At 39.7% G+C, this 19,755-nt stretch overlaps 1 protein-coding gene across 1 annotated transcript in view; it reads right to left on the bottom strand.

The window, feature by feature from the left end:
- The window catches only part of SAMSN1 (SAM domain, SH3 domain and nuclear localization signals 1), a 365,841-nt gene that overhangs the window by 227,506 nt on the left and 118,580 nt on the right, over window positions 1–19,755 (bottom strand). The window contains exon 3 of the mRNA XM_053705191.1: window positions 16,300–16,346. Coding sequence (XP_053561166.1) covers window positions 16,300–16,346 — 47 coding nt within the window. The remainder of the gene's footprint in view (window positions 1–16,299; window positions 16,347–19,755) is intronic.

Genomic DNA, 19,755 nt, shown 5'->3' with positions numbered 1-19,755 from the left:
TGCACAGGTATAGAATTATTGCAACGCCGCGACGCACAGGCACTGCACTACTGTTGTATGCTTCAGCTTGACCTACACTTGATGGGTGGGTCAAGCTGAAGCATACAGGTGCAGTGCCGGTGTGGTTGTAATCGTTGTTACTAGTACTGAGTGTCAAAGTAACGTTGAAATTTCCAAATAGGCAGTCAGAGCTACTGGCCTTGCGGTAATGGTGGGCGGGGCCAAGGGAACCGGCGGCCCACCGTGCAAATGCCAGGTATGCCCTATGGTCAGTCCGGGCCTGCCTACGGCCCAGTTTCCAAAGGGAGGGGATCATGCTCTGCTTCAGTATGTCACAGTACATGTTGGCATTCATGGTTCCCTCCATGAACTGTAGCTCCATAGTGCTGGCAGCACTCATGCAGGCCCAGACCATGACACTCCCATCACCATGCTTGACTGTAGGCAAGACTCACTTGTCTTTGTACTCCTCACCTGGTTGCCAACACACACGCTTGACACCATCTGAACCAAATAAGTTTATCTTGGTCTCATCAGACCACAGGGCATGGTTCCAGTAATCCATTTCCTTAGTCTGCTTGTCTTCAACAAACTGTTTGCAGGCTTTCTTGTGCATCATCTTTAAAAGAGGCTTCCTTCTGGGACAACAGCCATGCAGACCATTTTGATGCAGTGTGGTCTGAGCACTGACAGGCTGACCCCCCAACCCTTCAACCTCTGCAGTAATGCTGGCAGCACTCATACGTATATTTCCCAAAGACAACCTCTGGATATGACGCTGAGCACGTGCATTCAACTTCTTTGGTCACCCATGGCGAGGCCTGTTCTGAGTGGAACCTGTCCTGTGAAACCGCTGTTTGGTCTTGCCCACCGTGTTGCAGCTCAGTTTCAGGGTCTTGGCAATTTTCTTATAGCCTAAGCCATTTTTATGTAGAGCAACAATTCTTTTTTCAGATCCCCAGAGAGTTCTTTGCCATGAGGTGCCATGTTGAACTTCCAGTGACCAGTATGAGAGAGTGTGAGAGCGATAACACCAAATTTAACATACCTGCTCCCTATTCACACCCGAGACCTTGTAACACTGACGAGTCACAAGACACCACGGGGGGGGGGGGGGGGGGGAATGGCTAATTGGGCCCAATTTGGACATTTCCACTTAGGGGTGTACTCACTTTTGTTGCCAACGGTTTAGACATTAATGACTGTGTGTTGAGTTATTTTGAGGGGAAAGCAAATGTATAGTGTTATACAGTCTGTACACTCACTACTTTACATTGTAGCAAAGTGTCATTTCTTAAGTGTTGTCACATGAAAAGATATAATAAAATATTTACAAAAATGTGAGGGGTGTACTTACTTTTGTAATATATATATGTATATATATATATATATATATATATATATATATATACATACATAGGTATAGATATATATATTTTACAAAAAATACATTAGATATATATACATATTTAAATATCTATTTAAAAATAATTAGAACATTCTCTTCTGTGTGAAGAACATTGGAATGCAGAATATTCATAACTACCTTTAGGTTAATGATGTAGGTTTAGCTCCTGTTGGGTTAGCGCACAAGCAATAAGTGTTAGTTCTTTTTCCAGTTTGCACTCTCTATTGATGTCTATGGGGTGAAGAAGTTAGTGTGGTCATGATATCCTAAGTCCTGGAGTTAGCGTGCGTCGGCTTTTGCTAACATAAACATTTTACTTTCAACTTGTAATAAGCATATTGAAAGTTTACTTCTGCTGGTGTTTGTGGGCGAGCAAAAGTGCTAAATAGTGCACCACTGGATTCTGGCCCAGATTGTCAGAAACGGGAAATGAGGGTTAATAAATCCCAACTGCTTTAACCAGCGTACAACACAGTGTTAACTAAACCCACCCACAACGGTCAATTTACTACAGGCAGGGCTAAATATCCACCTCTGCCACCAGCTTAAGCCAACCCACATTAACCCTTAAATCCTTCCTACACCACCCCCAAAATATTCGCAAATATCCATCTCTGCTACCAGCTTGCCACAGACAGAGCTACTTACCAAGAAAATAGGAAAGTGCAGGCATGAAGGGGTTAACCTCATATGGTCTCTAGCTGCCTCTTCCAAAATCCTTAAAATTCACAATAGTTCAGCACTAGTGTCAGGTATGTGCTTGCTGCAGGGTTCACACTCCAAACCATCAAAACATGTACAAAGTTCAAAGAGCAGCCGCACCATATAATAATGTAATTTATTAGGTTAGTACAACAGCATAATAAAAATGCAACGTTTCAAACCATACAGGTCCTTAATCATGAAGATTAAAGACCTGTGTGGTTCTAAATGTTGCATTTGTATTATGCTTTTGTACTAACCTAATAAATTACATTATTATATGGTGCGGCTGCTCTTTGGACTTTTCCAAAATCCTTATCAGGGCATAAGAGACAACCCACAGTAATCCCCAAAACCCTGCCTATGCTTCCCCAAAAATGAACATTTGCTGCCACCACAAAATGTACTATTCAGGGCATTTTGGGCTACTCCTAAATTGCTGTTGCAATAACCCAAAGAATAAACAAATATATAAAAATAATACTTTTGTAATGTTAATCCCAAGCTTAAGGAAGTAATTAATTCAGCACAAAGACAGATCTGATTAAATTTATATTTTAATCTGAAAAAAGGTTCACAGTCTGCAGGGGGCGTTGTTGCACCAACAGCTCTTGTGAGCAGCTGGTGCAATGCTGAAAACGGATAGCGTATTGCTCTCCGCATTCAGCGAGGTCTTGCGGACCTGATCCTTTCTTAAATAGGGGCCTATATGTTCACTCTAAATAAGAGGCAGAGAAAATAAGGCAATACATATACTGCATACGTCCGTGAACTACGTGTGATTCTGCTGTGCACAGACTTCGATGTTGATGGATCCGAAAACAGAGGAACAAACCACGTCCACTATCCGTGAAGGAATGTCTAACTGCCGGGTCATCTGACTTGGTTACGTGATCTACTGATTTCCAAACGATACTTTGTATCCGTCTCTGTATCCGTCTTTGTAGCAAGAAAGTCTCTTATAATAGAGTTACCGATTATGAATCTTCAGTTTAGTTCTTTTTGCAGTTTTCTGGCAATAAGTATATAGACAACAGTAACACCTTAACACATTCTGTTAATGAAAGATCGATCAGGAATTATTCATATAGTTTGTTCGAAGGAATTTAAAACAAACAATGAACCTGAAACGTCTGACTCTGGGAATGCTGTAGAGGTAGAGATGAACCTGTATAATGTGATAATGAAAATGAGTGGGGCCCACCATAAAATAATCCAATAGTAAGCAAATTCTACGCATTTCGGCAGACTTAACTGCCTTTATCAAGATGCTTACTACAAGTGACATGTATCCTTTTATAGGGGATTGACTTCAGACGTTTGACAAGTTGATAGGTGATTGTCATCAGCCTGTGCAATGTAGTGGGCTTGTATAATTTTTATCCTATTAACTATTTGATGTGTTGTATTTGTCTAGTTGTATTCCAGGGAATATATATATGTATATATAGAGTATATAAATCTTGTTGGCAAAAAACTTTAATATGTTTAAAATGTTGTAAAAATACAAATTAGAACAAAGTCTATAGAGTAAATAAATAAAGTAAAACGTAGGCATATATATTAGTATGTACTAATGGCTCAGTGTAATCAGAATAGTACAATGTAGTAGTAACTACAAAACAGAATAGAATAGTGTTTCATATAATTATTGTCTGCACCTATTTTGGGATCGCTCCGGTTTGTTAACACAAATTTAGCAATATATTAGTTGGATAAAAAGAAATAAGAAATACAAAAATAAATAAATAATATATACAGTATATAGGGAATAATTTAGTGAAATTAAATAAAACAGATATTAGAACAACATAACATATTTCTTCAGAGATAGAATAAGGTTACTATTCTGAATAGTGCTCTAAGAATTCTATTTAGATATTTGTTGTATTCTTTATTTGCAAAAATAAGTATTTGTATGTTTTATTTAGTGGTTACCTAGTGTATTATTACCAAAATGGTGTTTAAAAGTGTAATTATTCAAAGGTGTTGTGTACAGCTATAGGAAAAGATTGTGAAACATACATAAAAAAAGAGATTTTTTATTTTATTAGTCTTAAACAGTAGTGAGAACATAGAAGTGTATTTTATAATAAGCTCTGTGCATATAATAGAGTGTGAATGTTAATTGAGCTTTACTTTACAAATAATAGTATCCAGTGATTATTAGATTAATATAAAGATTTAGATAAGTGTGTTTAAGTCAAAAGAACTATTAAGTCCACATGGATGTAATGTTTTGAAGTTGAAAATCAGTTCAGCTTCCTTTTTTAGAAGGATTTTTTCAATATTACCCCCCCCCCCCTAGGATTGGGTTGAATCTTGAGAATTCCCCAAAAATGGAAACAGCCTATATCTCCTTGATGGATCTCCGTAAAGTGTTGATAAAGTATTGTTTTATTAGTATTATGTTCAATGTTCCAAATGTGTTCCCTAATTCTATCTCTTAATAAATGACTCGTTTGTCCAATATAAAATGAATTACATGAGCATTTAATGCAATATATGACATTGGAATCATTGCATTTAATGATATCTCTGATTGAAAAAGTGAACTGTTCGTTAGTAGAAACAATTTTTTTAATTTTACTGCTCGATTTACATGATTTACATGTATGGCATGGGAAAAAACCTGATAGTTTTTCTTTTTTCAAATCTCTATCAACTAAATTGCCTATGGAGTTTTTAAATTCACTTGGTGACAAATAGCTTTTAAGGTTTTTAGACTTTCTAAATATGAGATCTGTATGTTTCTTCGCCTTGTCTCCTAGTATTGGATCTTTTTGAATATAATGCCAATGTTTATTAAGAATGGTTCTAATTTCTCCATAATGTGAATTAAATTCAGTAATAAAAGGCACAAACATAGAATTTATGGAATGTGGTGAACTTGCCTCAAAGGGGACTTTGTTTCTTGTTTTATTCACTTTATTTTTATGGAGCAGGCAAGATTTATCTATTTCCCTAACTGATATTATAGTATCTTTTATTAGCATAGCTGGGAGCGAAACTTGTGCCGATAAAAGGTTAAAATGTTGTTCAAAAATACAAACACAACACAGGTTCTGGTGTTTATTGCCAAAATGCTCTATTTTGGTTTAATCTGACCATAGAACTCGATCCCATATGAAGTTCCAGTAGCGTCTGGCAAACTGAAGATGCTTGAGTTTGTTTTTCGATGCGAGTAGTAGCTTTTTTCTTGAAAACCTTCCAAGCAACATGTGGTTACGTAGTTGACGTTGGATTGTAGTTTTGGAGACTTTCTGACCCCCCAAGATGCAACTAACTTCTGCAGAGATCAGCAGAGATCCTTGGAGATGTTTTGGCCACCCAAACCATCCTCTTCACAGTGTGTTGAGACAATATAGATACACATCCTCTTCCAGGTTGATTCATAACATTTCCAGTTGACTGGAACTTTTTAATTATTTCCCTGATGGTGGAAACTTCCCATTTTGTGAAGTTCAACATCACAGCTATATTCCTTTTTCCCATATGAATTCATAGGGGTGCCAATAATTGTGCCACACAAATTTAAAAAATATTTATTTATTTTTGGATAAACCTGTGTTGTGTTTGCAATTGTTTAATAAAAGATCAAAAGGTTAAACAATGAAGACAATTTTTCACGGCCTTTTGCTCATATTTACCAAGGGTGCCAATATTAGTGGCGGGCACTGTATATATGTATACATGTGTGTACATTTGAATTTATATGTGTATATTTGTCTGTAAATGTATATATACACATATAAATACATAGGTACACACATATAAATATATATATATATATATACATACATATTTAGACATGTATATGTATGTATCTCTATGTTAGAGCCTTTTGCAGTCCTTTATTTTTGTTCTTTTTCTAACACCTATCTAACATATCTTTGAGCCCTTCTGACTTTTTAATGCAAATTTAAGAAAAAAATCAATTTCATTAGATAGTGTTATTATGAGTGTAATTGTACCTTTAAAATGTATTTTTGATGTGTTTTGTGACACTTTTTTAACTCTCGTAACAATTAACCAGAGCTCAGAAGTCACTGTAATTATTCTAGCATAAATCGCAATTGCGCTAACGTGTTGCCATTTCCTTTCAACTCTTAATATATTAGTGGAATTTAACTTTTGGAATTCAGCCTGAGGAAATGGCCAGAGCAATACAGCCGAGAAACGCGTTGCTAAGCATATTAAAACCCCTTTTTTACTCACTCGGATGTCCTGCTTTCATATCTAAACATCGTTTTTGATTGTGCAAACTTCTAAAAAAATTGTACGTTTATCCAGCACCTTACTTGCCATACCAGCTGCAGTAATCACCACTGCGGTTCAATCATTTGGTCTCCGTCCCTGGAAATGATTACAAGAGTAACTTTTCACTGGCGATCCAAGGGTTGCATTTGCTGTGGATTCGTTACCAGCCTCTCAGCCACTCGTTGGATATCGTGGCTACAGCGTACTGACTGCTGTTTTAAAGGTCAGCCTGCCTGTCTGCACTTTTTTCGTTAAAAGTGCCATCACACTTGTGAGTACCTGTTCCCCTTTTCACTTGTTGCACTGTTTTTGCATTGCCTGAAAATACTACACCATGAGGCACTTTCTTTTTGTCTTATCTCTATGTTAAAGCCTTTTGCAATCCTTTCTTTTTCTTCTTTTTCTAACACCTGAGACCTCATATCTTTGAGCCCTTATGACGTTTTAATGTAAATTAAAAAAAAAAAAAAAAAATTTCATTAGTGTTGTTATGAGTGTAACTGTACCTTTAAAATGTATTTTTGATGTGTTTTGTGACACTTTTTTAAAGGGACATAATACTTGTCATGAGATGCAGGACACAGCAATGATGGTACAACTCTATTTTATTACAGAGCACAGAAACATACATCTAGTCAGGTTGATTTCACTAACTAACTGCGACACAAACTACCAGACCTAAGCCCCGCCCCCAAGCTAGTGACATCACTTCCTGCTCTCATCACATCTTCCCCCTTTTCAAAGGGCGATGCATACATTTAAATATGACAAATAACAGGGTATACCAAGAGCATACAACAACATTTTTAAACAATATATAACAAACTGGTTACAGAAAAATAGACAACAACAATTACATCCTGACTTGGATATCAGGGTAGACTACCCTAGTCCACAGTGACCATGGGATTATTCTACCCATACTTCCGGTCACTGTTCTAGCTAAAGTCAGTCCCTATATCGGGCTGGAAGTTTCACCACTCTTCCGCTTGATGTAACTTTGCATGAACTGTCCTCTGATACAGAAGGAGGTGAATAAGAGTCCGCTGGAGGCAAAGACATATTCCTGCTGTGATCTTGCTGAGGGGAAGGCACCTCTCTTAGAACAGGGGATCCCACCGGCGGTGGTACTGAGGAATCCAATTTGAGACTCTCTGGTACAGGCTGAAGATGTCTTCGGTTACGGCGTGTAACCGTCCCTCCATCAGTAAGGACTGCATAAGACCTTGGTTCTGGAGAGTGTCCAATTACCATAGCAGGCATCTTCCATTTCTTCTCATCATCCAGTTTAATTCTGACACTTTGCCCCGGATTTAGTTCCTGTAAGGGCCTGACAGAATGTCTCCTATCCTAGAAGAAATGATAGCCCTTTTTGGCCTCTTCATCCCTCCTAAGGACTTCGTCCCGAGGAACAGAGCCAGTCGGCTTGAAGACACCCACTGAGGGTAAAGTGCTGCGAATCTGGCGTCCTAGCATCAGCTGCGTCGGGCTAAACCCGGTGGCTTGAATGGGCGTCGCCCTGTATGACAAGAGGGCTAGGTACGGCTCAGATTGTTTTAAAATTAACTTTGTTGTTTGAACTGCCCTTTCAGCCATTCCGTTGGCCTGCGGGTAATGTGGACTTGACGTGGAATGTACAAAGTCATATTCCCTGCTGAAAGCACTGAACTCTGCAGAAGCGACCTGCATGCCATTATCACTTACCAGCTCCATTGGAATGCCCCACCGGGCGAACAAGCTCTTCAGACGAATGATAACGGCTTGACTTGTGATATCATTCAAGGATGCAATTTCCAAATACCTGGAATACTAGTCGATCACAACAAGGAACTTTTTCCCATGCAGTTCACACAAATCAGCAGCTATTTTCTGCCACGGCCCCGCAGGCAGCGGTGTAGAAATCAAGGGCTCCCTTCTCTGAGTAGGCCGGCATTCCCGGCAAAAGGCACATTTAAACACGTGAGCTGATCCCAGGCCACCACACAGCTGTAGCTGCCCTTTCTCTGCACTTTGTAATGCCTAAGTGGCCATCGTGAATCTTGTTTAACATCTCCTTCCTCATGCTGACAGGAATAACGATGCGGTCTTGGAACAGCACCAACCCTTCCAGCTCTGTGAGCTGCGACCTCTCTGACTGGTAAGAACTTAAAGACATCCAAGCTGCCCGGCTCTCGGGCCAGCCTTCTTTTATGTACTTTATAACCTCTTGCAGATCTGTGTCCAAATATGTCTCTTTCTTTATTTCTTCCAGTTTCCTTGAAGAAATGAACTGAATCAACATACACTTTCACATCAGATTCGGTTGAGGATTCTTCAGCAGCAGCCAGCGGGAGCCTGGATAGTGTATCTGCCACAACCAGTTGTTTCCCCGGCACATGCACTGCCTGAACATTGAACCTGAGTAGTCTCATTAAAAGTCTCTGGCATGTTAAGAGTGTTTTGTCGATATCGTAGGAGTTGATTAGAGGGACTAGCTGTTTATGGTCAGTCTCCAGACAAAATTTTTCTAAACCCACTAGATAACGCTGAAATCGCTCACAGGCCCAAACTGCAGCCAGGCACTCTTTCTCAATTTGAGCGTATTTTGACTCAGCAGCCGTCAGTGTGCGGGAACAGTAGGCGATGAGCTGTAGTTTATTTTCATTTAACTGCAGGAGAGCAGCCCCCAACCCATAACTGCTTGCATCAGCACTAACCACAGTCTTTTTAGAAGAGTCGTAGAACCCCAGCACTGGGGCAGACCCAAGCAGGGACTTGGCCTGCATAAAAGATTTTTCTTGTGAAGGTCCCCAGACCCAGGCAACGTCTTTCTTTAGCAACTCTGTGATAGGGTGTAAAACTGTTGATAAATCTGTTAGAAACTTGCCCACATAATTTACAAGGCCCAATATCTGTCTCAGCTCATGTACATCAGGACTTTTCATCTGTTCAATAGCACGAATTTTCTCGGGGTCCGGCTTGATGCCATCCCCATTGATGATATGCCCAAAGTAACATAACTCAGTTTTCCTAAAATGACATTTTTCTTTATTTAACTTCAACCCAGACTCTTTGATAGCCTGCAGCACACAGCTTAAACACTGATCATGCTCCTCCGCTGTAGACCCATACACTAGAATGTCGTCCATGACGACTGCCGTGCCCACATCGTCACTCAGGAGAGAACTCATTTCCCTTTGAAAGATTTCAGGAGTAGAGGATATCCCAAAGGGGAGTCTGCAGAAGCAAAACCGACCTACCGGCGTGATAAAGGTAGTCAGTTTACGGCACTTTGGATCCAAGGGGATCTGCCAAAAGCCGCTAGAAGCGTCCAATGTAGAAAAGAACTTCGCCCCAGACAACTTTGGAGCTATATCTTCTAATGTCGGCAGCACAAATCTCTCTCTTCACTGCTTCATTCAACCTTTTCAGGTCCACACAGATGCGTACCTTTCCGTTTTTCTTTGCAACTGGAACAATGGGGGCACACCAATCAGTCGCATCAACAACCTCTTCAATAACCCCCATAGACTTCATGCGCATAAGCTCCTTCTCCACTTGAGGCATGAGCGGGAACGGAATTCTACGGGGAGTAGAAATACTGTATGGGACTGCGTCACTTTTAAGTGCTATACGGACTGGCTTGCAATTCAGTAGGCCCAATTTGCCAAAAATATCTTCAGAGATCTCATTCACTCTGGCCACGAGGCCCAAGTCACAGGCTGCTTTTCTGCTCAATAAATAGCTAACACACTGACATCGAATCACATGCACCCACATGGTGAATTTCCTTTGCTTGTACTCACAGCTGTCAAGAAATTTCCCCGCACAATCAATGCGGCCACCAGGACTATGGACATTTGTAGTAACCTTCGCTAGCTGGGGCTGTCGAGGCAGTTTCATAAATGCAGCGAGAGACATTACAGTGATATCTGCTCCTGTGTCAATCTTAAAATCAACTTTGGCTCCCATTACAGTAAAAGTAACCTTCCAATCTTCCTCTGAGCTTGGCCATTCCACAACAGACCCCACAAAAGACACTTCCTGACCCTCCAGGTCACTGTCCACCTGCATCTCCTTAATGTATTCAGTTTTACACACCACTTCAAAATGACCCATTCTGTTACATTTTCTGCATCTTTTATCTCTGGCCGGGCATATAACACTCTGATCATGGGCACGGTAGCACCGTGTGCATCGGGCATGCTGCGCCCATCCACTTCTAGGTCTATCCGTTATTTTAGATCTACCGCTCACACTGTGCCTTTCACTAGCAGTTTTCCTGAACTGTTGCACTTCATCCACAATACTCTCAGACCTCAGATCAGCACTTTGATTTTTCACCAGTTCCCTCTGGCGGGCCATCCTAATAGCCCCATCTAATGTTAAATCAGGCTCTAACTGCAGCTTCAGTGAGACTTCAGCATCTGCAATTCCAATAACTATTCTGTCTCTGATTTGCTCTTCTTTAGCAACACCAAACTCACAGAATTCAGCTAGTTCATACAGGCTGCGTACAAATGACTCCACAAATTCTCCCACACGCTGATTACGTTTGTGAAAACAAGCTCTCTCATGAATCACATTTCTCTTGGGCACAAAGTGGGCACTGAGTTTATCCATAACTATATCAAAGTTAAATTCTCCCCCTTCTTGGAAAATAAAAGCATTGAACACTGGCTCCACATCCTTCCCCATAGAGTATAAAAGAGAATTAACTTGTACTTCACCACTCTCCTTGTTCAGTTTAGAAGCAATCCTGAAGCGCTGAAACCGCTGACGCCATGTGGGCCAAGCTGCAGGCTGAGAGAAGTCAAAAGGCTCAGGTGGGGTAAACTTTGACATTGTCATCGATCAGGAACAGAAGCGTAGGCCAGAACTTCTGACACCATGTCATGAGATGCAGGACATATGCAGGACACAGCAATGATGGTACAACTCTATTTTATTACAGAGCACAGAAACATACATCTAGTCAGGTTGATTTCACTAACTAACTGCGACACAGACTACCGGACCTAAGCCCCGCCCCCAAGCTAGTGACATCACTTCCTGCTCTCATCACAATACTCATATGCTAAATCACTTGAAACTGATGCAGTATAACTGTAAAAAGCTGAGCATCTCTATGTAAAAAAGGGAAGATATTTTAACTCACAATTTCCTCAGCTCAGTAGAGTAAGTTCTGTGTAAAAAGTTATAAATCAGATGCTGCCCAGCTGCAGGTAAAAAATAAATAAATGAAGAAATGAACTGCAGCCAATCAGCACTGCTGAGGTCATGAACTCTTTTACTGTGATCTCATGAGATTTCACTTAGCTCTCATGAGATTTCATAGTAAACTTCAATAAACTGAATAGGGAAATAAAATGAGTGTGCATGAAAGCTCACTCCCTTAGCTGTTCCGGGACAGACATACTGATTTGCTGCTTAAAGTCCTGCAATGGGGTTTGAATACTTAGGACATTTTGAGGTAAAATATCTTTCTTTTTCACATACAGATGTTCAGGTAAAATTTTCTAGTCAGCTTTTACAGCTATACTGCATCACTTTCAAGTGTTTCAACATTTGGGTATCATGGCCCTTTAACTCTTGTAACAATTAACCAGAGCTCAGAAGTCACAGTAATTATTGTAGAATAAATCACAATTGCACTCAGGTGTTGCCATTTCCTTTCAACTCTTAAAATATTAGCGGAATTTAACTTGTGCGCAAACTAACAAGAAAACCCGATATCGCTTGCTCGCAAACAATAGCGCTCCACTCGTAATTTATCCCTATGTGTTTATGGATAGCTAAAATGTTTTCTGCAAAAATGTATATTCTTATTTAATATTGCTGGCTATGTACTAATTGTTTAGAGGCTGGAGTCGCTCCTCACACCTCAAGTCTCCCCCATGCTGGGTGCTATGCCATTAAGAATTGTCCAGTGTGAAATAGAGAGACACCAAGATCAGCTTTATCACAGTCATCTGGCTGCTTCAAAGCTAAAACATTTGGTTACCCCTGTAGTTACAAGTTTTCTGCATTAACCCCTTAGAAGCTAGTAGAACAAAATCATGCTTTCACATGACAATAAGGTATTCTACAATATACATGGTTATTCTTGACTGTTGAAGTAGATTGATCTTATTTTTGTAAATTATGTGATTTTATTCAAGATTCAATTATGGTTTCAAATATGAATATGAAGCCATAAAAGATCTGCAACTCAGACCAATGTATTTGAGTTATTTATTACAGTCAGAGAAAAACTTGTCCTAAGTACCAGAGTATTTTTTTTAACATTTTTGCTATCACTCTGTTTTTAAATAAGAAAACCCAATGTATTGATCTAAGCACATTTAAGGTTTATTTCATGCACTATTTGGTGGTAAAATATGATCATATAAAAAAAAAAAAGTTGACTTTTTAAAAAACTTTGGGTTTCTCAATAAAATTATTTACATACAACTACAGCAGTCATAAGACAAATTGTTGTAAAAGCTTCTCTGGGGTCCCTTTTGTTCAGAAACAGCAGACATGAATGGCTTTGTAATTAGTTTTTAGCAATTAGAAGGACGCTGATTGCAGCTGCGCATCACAGTTGAAATTCCTGACAGTGAAGGGGTTAATCAGTTCGTTTGTAAGGTTAATTTTTGCTGTAGTGTAGAGATTTCCCTCCCATCTTACTGACACCTCCCACCCTCTGATCCTTCCCAAAACAGCTCTCTTCCCTCCTCTCCCTAACAGGTTACAACCATCTTAAATACTGGCAGTCTGCCTGTCACGCTGCGCCGCTCTAGCTGTTGCTAGGGACGCAGCGCCTACTGTTCTGCTCGTTGCCTAGGGGAGAGTCGGCTCCTGTGTGCGTGCCGTGGTGACGTCATCGCCGCAAGCTCCTTCCATTCTGAAGCCGGTCAAGATATCCTGTGGCGTGAATCCTGCGCCTATGTAAGTTGCTCACTTTCTACCTATCACTGCCCAAGTATAGGTGTTACTTAGTGTGCTCATGTGTGTTACTGTATACTGGATTGCCATAACGTTATTGAACTCTGCCTGTCTGACTACTCTGCTTGCTTAACCCCTAAAGTACTGGATTGCCATAACGTTACTGAACTCTGCCTGTTTGACTACTCTGCTTGCTTAACCCCTAAAGTACTGGATTGCCATAACGTTACTGAACTCTGCCTGTCTGACTACTCTGCTTGCTTAACCCCCTAAAGTACTGGATTGCCATAACGTTATTGAACTCTGCCTGTCTGACTACGCTGCTTGCTTAACCCCTAAAGTACTGGATTACCATACTAATGTTATTGAACTCTGCCTGTCTTACCACTCTGCCTGTTTAACCCTTGAACCATTGGATTGCTATACTGTTGCCGAACTCTACCTGCCTGACCATTCTATTGGTTTATCCCTGAACTGTAAATTACTGGATTCCCTTGTTGCTGATTCCTGCCTGCTTTCTGGTCCTTCTATAAGTTTTCCCTTGAACTGCCATACCACTGGATTCCCTACCTGTTGACGCCAAAGTCTACCCTGCCTACTGTGAGTACCGCTTACCTCATTTTGCGAACTTTCTCTGCTCTGGGATATTCCCTATCATTCCAGCTTGACACCGGGATAAGAAGACTACTTGCCAAGTTTGGTCTGTTAGTGGAATATTCCACAATCATTACACTGCCAGTCTGCATTTTAGGACATTTTCTAAATATATTTATTTATCTATTTATGTATTTCTGTATTGTAGGGGTCCCTCCTCACCCTCCCTGATCCCCCCAACCGCTCTTTTACCCTACCACTTTCTGCTGCTAGTCTGCCAGTAACAAATAACACTTTTTGTTTAAAAAAAAATAACATTTCAATTTTATTTATTTTTTCTGTAGTGAAGTGACCCTCCCCCTCTCCAAGATTGTTTTTCCTGTAGCATAGGGTCCCCCCTCCAGAGTTATGTGTCATAGTGTAGGGCCCCATCCCTCGCTCTCCCCAGCCAAACATTTTTTCTATAGCATAGGGAACCCCATCCCTCCCACCACCCACGATCCCCGCCCACCTGCCTTAATCACCTCCATCCTGCTCCTATCCCAGCCCATCACCAACAGCAGTATCCAAAACAAGCAGTGACATTGCCTGTATTGGATCTGCCTTCATATGGTAATGGAGCACGACCAGTGCTCCCTTACCATTTGAAGGCAAATGCCTTTTGGACCCTAGTTGGGGGTCCTGCATTCAAAGCTGACAGCAGGGCCGCAACTTGAGCCAGAGTGTTAGACATAGGAACTACGTCAGCACAGTACACTGGGCAAAGTACTGTGTGATGTAGTACCTATGTCCATTTGGTACAAGGGGTTAAAGGGAAATGAAACTCAGATTTTTCTTTTGTGATTTAGACAGTATCCAGTTTACTGATAATATCAGATTTGCTTTGCTCTCATGGTATTCTTTGATGAAGAGAATACCTTGGTAGATAGTGGGCAATTGTCTGGAGCACTACATGGCAGCAAATAGTTCTGTCATCTAGTGTTCTTGCAACTATAGAACATTATTGAAAGTATTCCTGAAAAAAATGCTGCCATATAATACTACAGATATGCACCCTCCAGATCATACTTACCTGCTTTTCAACAAAGGATGCCCAAGGCAACCATTAGAGGGTGAAATCTCTAAGTGGTGTCAGGGGGCCTGCCTTTTCCCCCGACTGCCAGAATAGCATACATCCCCACAAAATTAGATTTTTACTGTGCAGCACAGATTTTTTTCTCACCAGTCATTCTGGATGTCCTGTGGGAAACCTAGCTGCCAGTAAAAAATCAAACTGGTGGCATGAAGGTAGCCCAGGCCTACTTCCCCTTCTAAGGTGATTCTTTCTGACACAGCCTGCATTGTCGTGGGTAAGGGGCACTACCTAGAGGGAGGGCCATGTTTAGGAGTGAAGGTAATGGGAGTATAAGACTCTGAGGGGGCTAGCATTTCAACAGTCAGATCCTGTTGAATGGATGGATGGTGGACCAGTCACTTTGGATGAAGACTGGAGGCAGGTAGGCCAGTCTTTCCACTGTTCTAGTAGTTTCAATTCAAGTTTTTACTGCAAAAATACATTTCTAACCATTGCAACTGATCAACCTTTTATGAAATCCAAGTTATATCGAAAGTACGCCCCAGACCACAACCCAGGCCACCCCAGTATTCTACCAGAAGTTTTGTTTTGGGTTTCTTTTTTTTTTGGTCAGTGTCAACTTAATATCCAGAACTGCGGTTTGACCCTGACAGTGCAGTTTATATTTGTGTAGTCAGCAGTCCTCTCTGCTATAAAAGAGATCTAAAATTGTGTCGGTGTGTGCTGAGCATTTGTAGGTAGTGACTTCCAAAAAAGGGTCACAGATGTCGTTCTTTACATCATTGTCATTAAAAGTTAAAGGTGTTATAGCAATTTAGCCTTTTAGTTGCAAGACATTTTGAATACATTTCTGCGTATGTGCGTGTCTGTGTGTGTATGTCTGTGTGTTTCCGTGTGTGTGTTTTTGTGTGCGTGTTTCTGTATCACATGGCCAAAAAGGTGGTGGGGCAACCAATGGTTTAGTAAGAGGGCCCAAAATCTCTATTGGGGCCGGACGAAACGAAGAGAACAAAATAAATTTAATAATAGAATTTTTTTAACATTGTATGTTCAATCTGATGAAAATGTAAATTTTGAGTTTCATATACCTTTAAAGGGAATTGGGCACTTGTTAGGATTTTCTATTGCTGAATATTAATCCGGAAATCTCTAATACATAGTGGTGTTGGACCAGTGGGAGGGCTTGGTGCACTAATAGTATTTGGCATTTAAATATAACCAGGGAGATTTTTGGGCTAGTTTTAAACCTATCCGCAATTATGATTGCATATGATTGTGAAAAATATAAAATGCTTCCTAAGAACAGCAAGATATATTTATAATGTCGATATTTAAAGATATTTTTCCTTACCGTTTTTGCTTCTTTGTTGCATCTGCATGATCAAAATCAGAAAATTCCTTTAATGAATGAATGAAAATAAAAAAGAAAATGACCATTTATTTCAAATAAACAGTACAATCATATACATTAAAAAAAAACACTAATGTAAAAAGCTTTGCTAAAGCTAGGTAAATTTCCATGTTTCATTAAATAGTTGATATAAAAGTAGCTGAATAACAAGTGATATTAGTGTGTACTGACAAATATATTTAGATAGTGCATGCAATTATAAAAACATTCTAATTTACTTCTACAGGCAGTCCCTAGGTTACAGACATCTGACTTAAAGGGACATGAAGCCCAAACATTTTCTTTCATGATTCAGATAGAGAATACCATTTTAAACAACTTTCTAATTTACTTCTATTATCTAATATGTTTTATTCTCTTGGTATCATTTGTTGAAGGAGCAGCAATGCACTACTGGTTTCTAACTGAACACATGGGTGAGCCAATGACAATCAGTTTATATATGCAGCCACCAATCAGCAGCTAAGACCTAGGTTCTCTGCTGCACATGAACTTGCCTAGATAAACATTTAAGCAAAGGATAACAAGAGAAAGAAGCAAATTAAACAATAGAAGTAAATTGGAAAGTTGTTTGAAATTGTACTCTGAATCATTTAATTTACTCCTATTATCAATTTGTCTTTGTTCTCTTGCTATCTTTATTTGAAAAAGAAGTTATCTAAGCTTTTTTTTTATTAGTTCAGAACTCTGGACAGCACTTTTTTTATTGGTGGATGAATTTATCCACCAATCAGCAAGAACAACCCAGGTTGTTCACCAAAAATGGGCCGGAATCTAAACTTACATTCTTGCATTTCAACTAAAGATCCCAAGAGAATGAAGAAAATTTGATAATAGCAGTAAATTAGAAAGTTGCTTAAAATTTCATGCTCTATCTGAATCACGAAAGAAAAAAAATTGGGTTCAGTGTCCCTTTAAGTACAACTTGTACTTAAAAATGGAGAAAATAGAGCTTTATCACCAATCCTTCTTTTCAGGATAACCCAAAATCCAATTGTCACAAGGACAGAAAGTGATGTGAAATTTTCTGAACAGGGGCACAGATAGCAAAACAAACTGTTCCCTACGCTATCCAAAACTAAACAAATGTTTGGCTAGAGTTTCACCTAAAAAAAGTGCCTGTTCCAACTTACATACAAATTTAGCTTAATAGCAAACCTACAGAACCTATCTTGTTCGTAACCTGAGGACTGCCTGTATTATCACATTGTTATCGTTGTTTTTGTATCTTTTGTTGAAAAGCAGGGATGTAAGCTTAGGAGTGTGCACGTGTCTGGAGCACTATATGGCAGCAGTTTTACAAGAATTTGCACGAGCATTAGATGGCAATGCTATTTCCTTACATTTAGTGCTCCAGACACCAACATCTTCAAGAAAGAAAACTGTGGGAATGAAACAAATTTGATAATAGATGTAAATTGGAAACCTTCAACTCCTAAGAGAAATAATATACAGTATTTGATAGAATTATTTTCATAAAATCTAGTGTAATAATATAGTTGTGTCTTTAATATAGGGTAACCAGATCTAAGGGGAAAAAACTACACTTCATCATCAACTCAAAAGGAAAAGGATGAATTATTAGACTAGGTTTTGGCTGTAGGATTTCAAACTTTTTTTATTTTAAATTAAATAATGAATGAAAATGATATCTGCCACTATTATCACTGTTATCAGTTAGCAACTTCACATACAGATAACAATATCTACCAGACATTAGCAAGTAATAACTGGTGATTTTTTACATTGGTTTAGCTTAATACTCCATCTTTGTATGGCCCTTTTTATTTTATATTTTGAGAGATGTTTCTCCTACCTCTCACACACACACTAACGCATTTGCTAATATAAATATTATATTAACATCACAACAGGTATCACATTGTATAAAGTACAAGTTAATTAGATAAACTTACAGGGGTAGATTTATCATTAACCCTGGGCGGACAGGATTCGCTATAGTGAATCATGTCCGCCCTGCATCGCTAAATGCTGACAGCATATGCTGGCAGCATTTAACATTGCACAAGCATTTCACAAGAAATGCTTGTGCAATGCTGCCCCCTGCACATTTGCGGCTGCTAGCAGGGGGTGTCAATCATTCGGATCAGATCGGGATGATTGCAGTCTGCCACATAAAAGGTGGCGGACGAGTTAAGGAGCAGCGGTCTTAAGACCACTGCTTCTCAACTCCTGTTTCCGGTGACCCGAAAGGCTTGTGTGGAAAAAGCAGCATCCGCTGCTTAGTAAATGTACCCCGTAGAGTGATTTTTTTCTGTTTTTCAACTGTTACTCTGATGTTAAACTGCTCCCTTTCTGCAGATCAACTCTGTCTCTGCTGCTAAACTCTCTCTCTCTTTCTCTCTCTCTCTCTCTCTCTCTCTCTCTCTCTCTCTCTCTCTGCTGTTCAGCCCTGTCTCTGCTTTTTATCTCACCCTCTGATGTTCAGCTGCTCTCTGATGTTTAATTGCACTCTGATGTTTAATTGCTCTCTCTCTCTCTCTGCAGGTCAACTCTGTCTCTGCTGCTAAACTCTCTCTCTCTTTCTCTCTCTCTCTCTCTGCTGTTCAGCCCTGTCTCTGCTTTTTATCTCATAGAAACATAGAAACATAGATATTGACGGCAGATAAGAGCCATAGGCCCAGCAAGTCTGCCCCACCTTACCTAACAGTATAAACTTATCTAGTTCGTAGGATAGCCCTATGCTTGTCCCATGCATTTTTAAAGTCCCCCACAGTGTTTGTTGCTACTACCTCTTGAGGAAGTTTATTCCATAAATCAATCACTCTTTCTGTAAAGAAGTGCTTCCTCAAATTACTCCTGAATCTACTACCCTTTAGCTTGAGCTCATGACCCCTTGTTCTTGAATTTTCCATTTTATGTAAAATACCCACAGCCTCAGTTTTACTAAACCCTTTAATGTACTTGAAAGTTGCTATCATATCACCTCTTTCCCTTCTCTCCTCTAAGCTATACATATTTAGGTCATTGAGCCTATCCTGGTAAGTTTTATTTTTTAGACCATGTACCATTTTGGTAGCCCTCCTTTGCACAGATTCAAGTTTGTTAATATCCTTCTGAAGATATGGCCTCCAGAACTGCACACAATACTCAAGATGAGGCCTAACTAATGATCTATAAAGTGGCATAAGAACCTTACTATTTCTGCTGCAAATACCTCTACCAATACATCCAAGCATTCTGCTAGCCTTACTCGCTGCCTTACTACATTGTTTACTAAGTTTTAAATCATCTGAAATAATAATTCCCAAGTCCTGTTCCTCGTCTGTAACAGTCAGTAAAGTGTCATTGAGTCTGTAATTAACATTTGGATTTTTCTTCCCTAAATGCATTATTTTACACTTTGCTGTGTTAAACTTTAGATCCCAGTCGTTT

Source organism: Bombina bombina, chromosome 3 (genome assembly GCF_027579735.1).
Source record: "Bombina bombina isolate aBomBom1 chromosome 3, aBomBom1.pri, whole genome shotgun sequence".
Taxonomy (NCBI): domain Eukaryota; kingdom Metazoa; phylum Chordata; class Amphibia; order Anura; family Bombinatoridae; genus Bombina; species Bombina bombina.
This window is presented reverse-complemented; position numbering and strand designations above follow the sequence as displayed.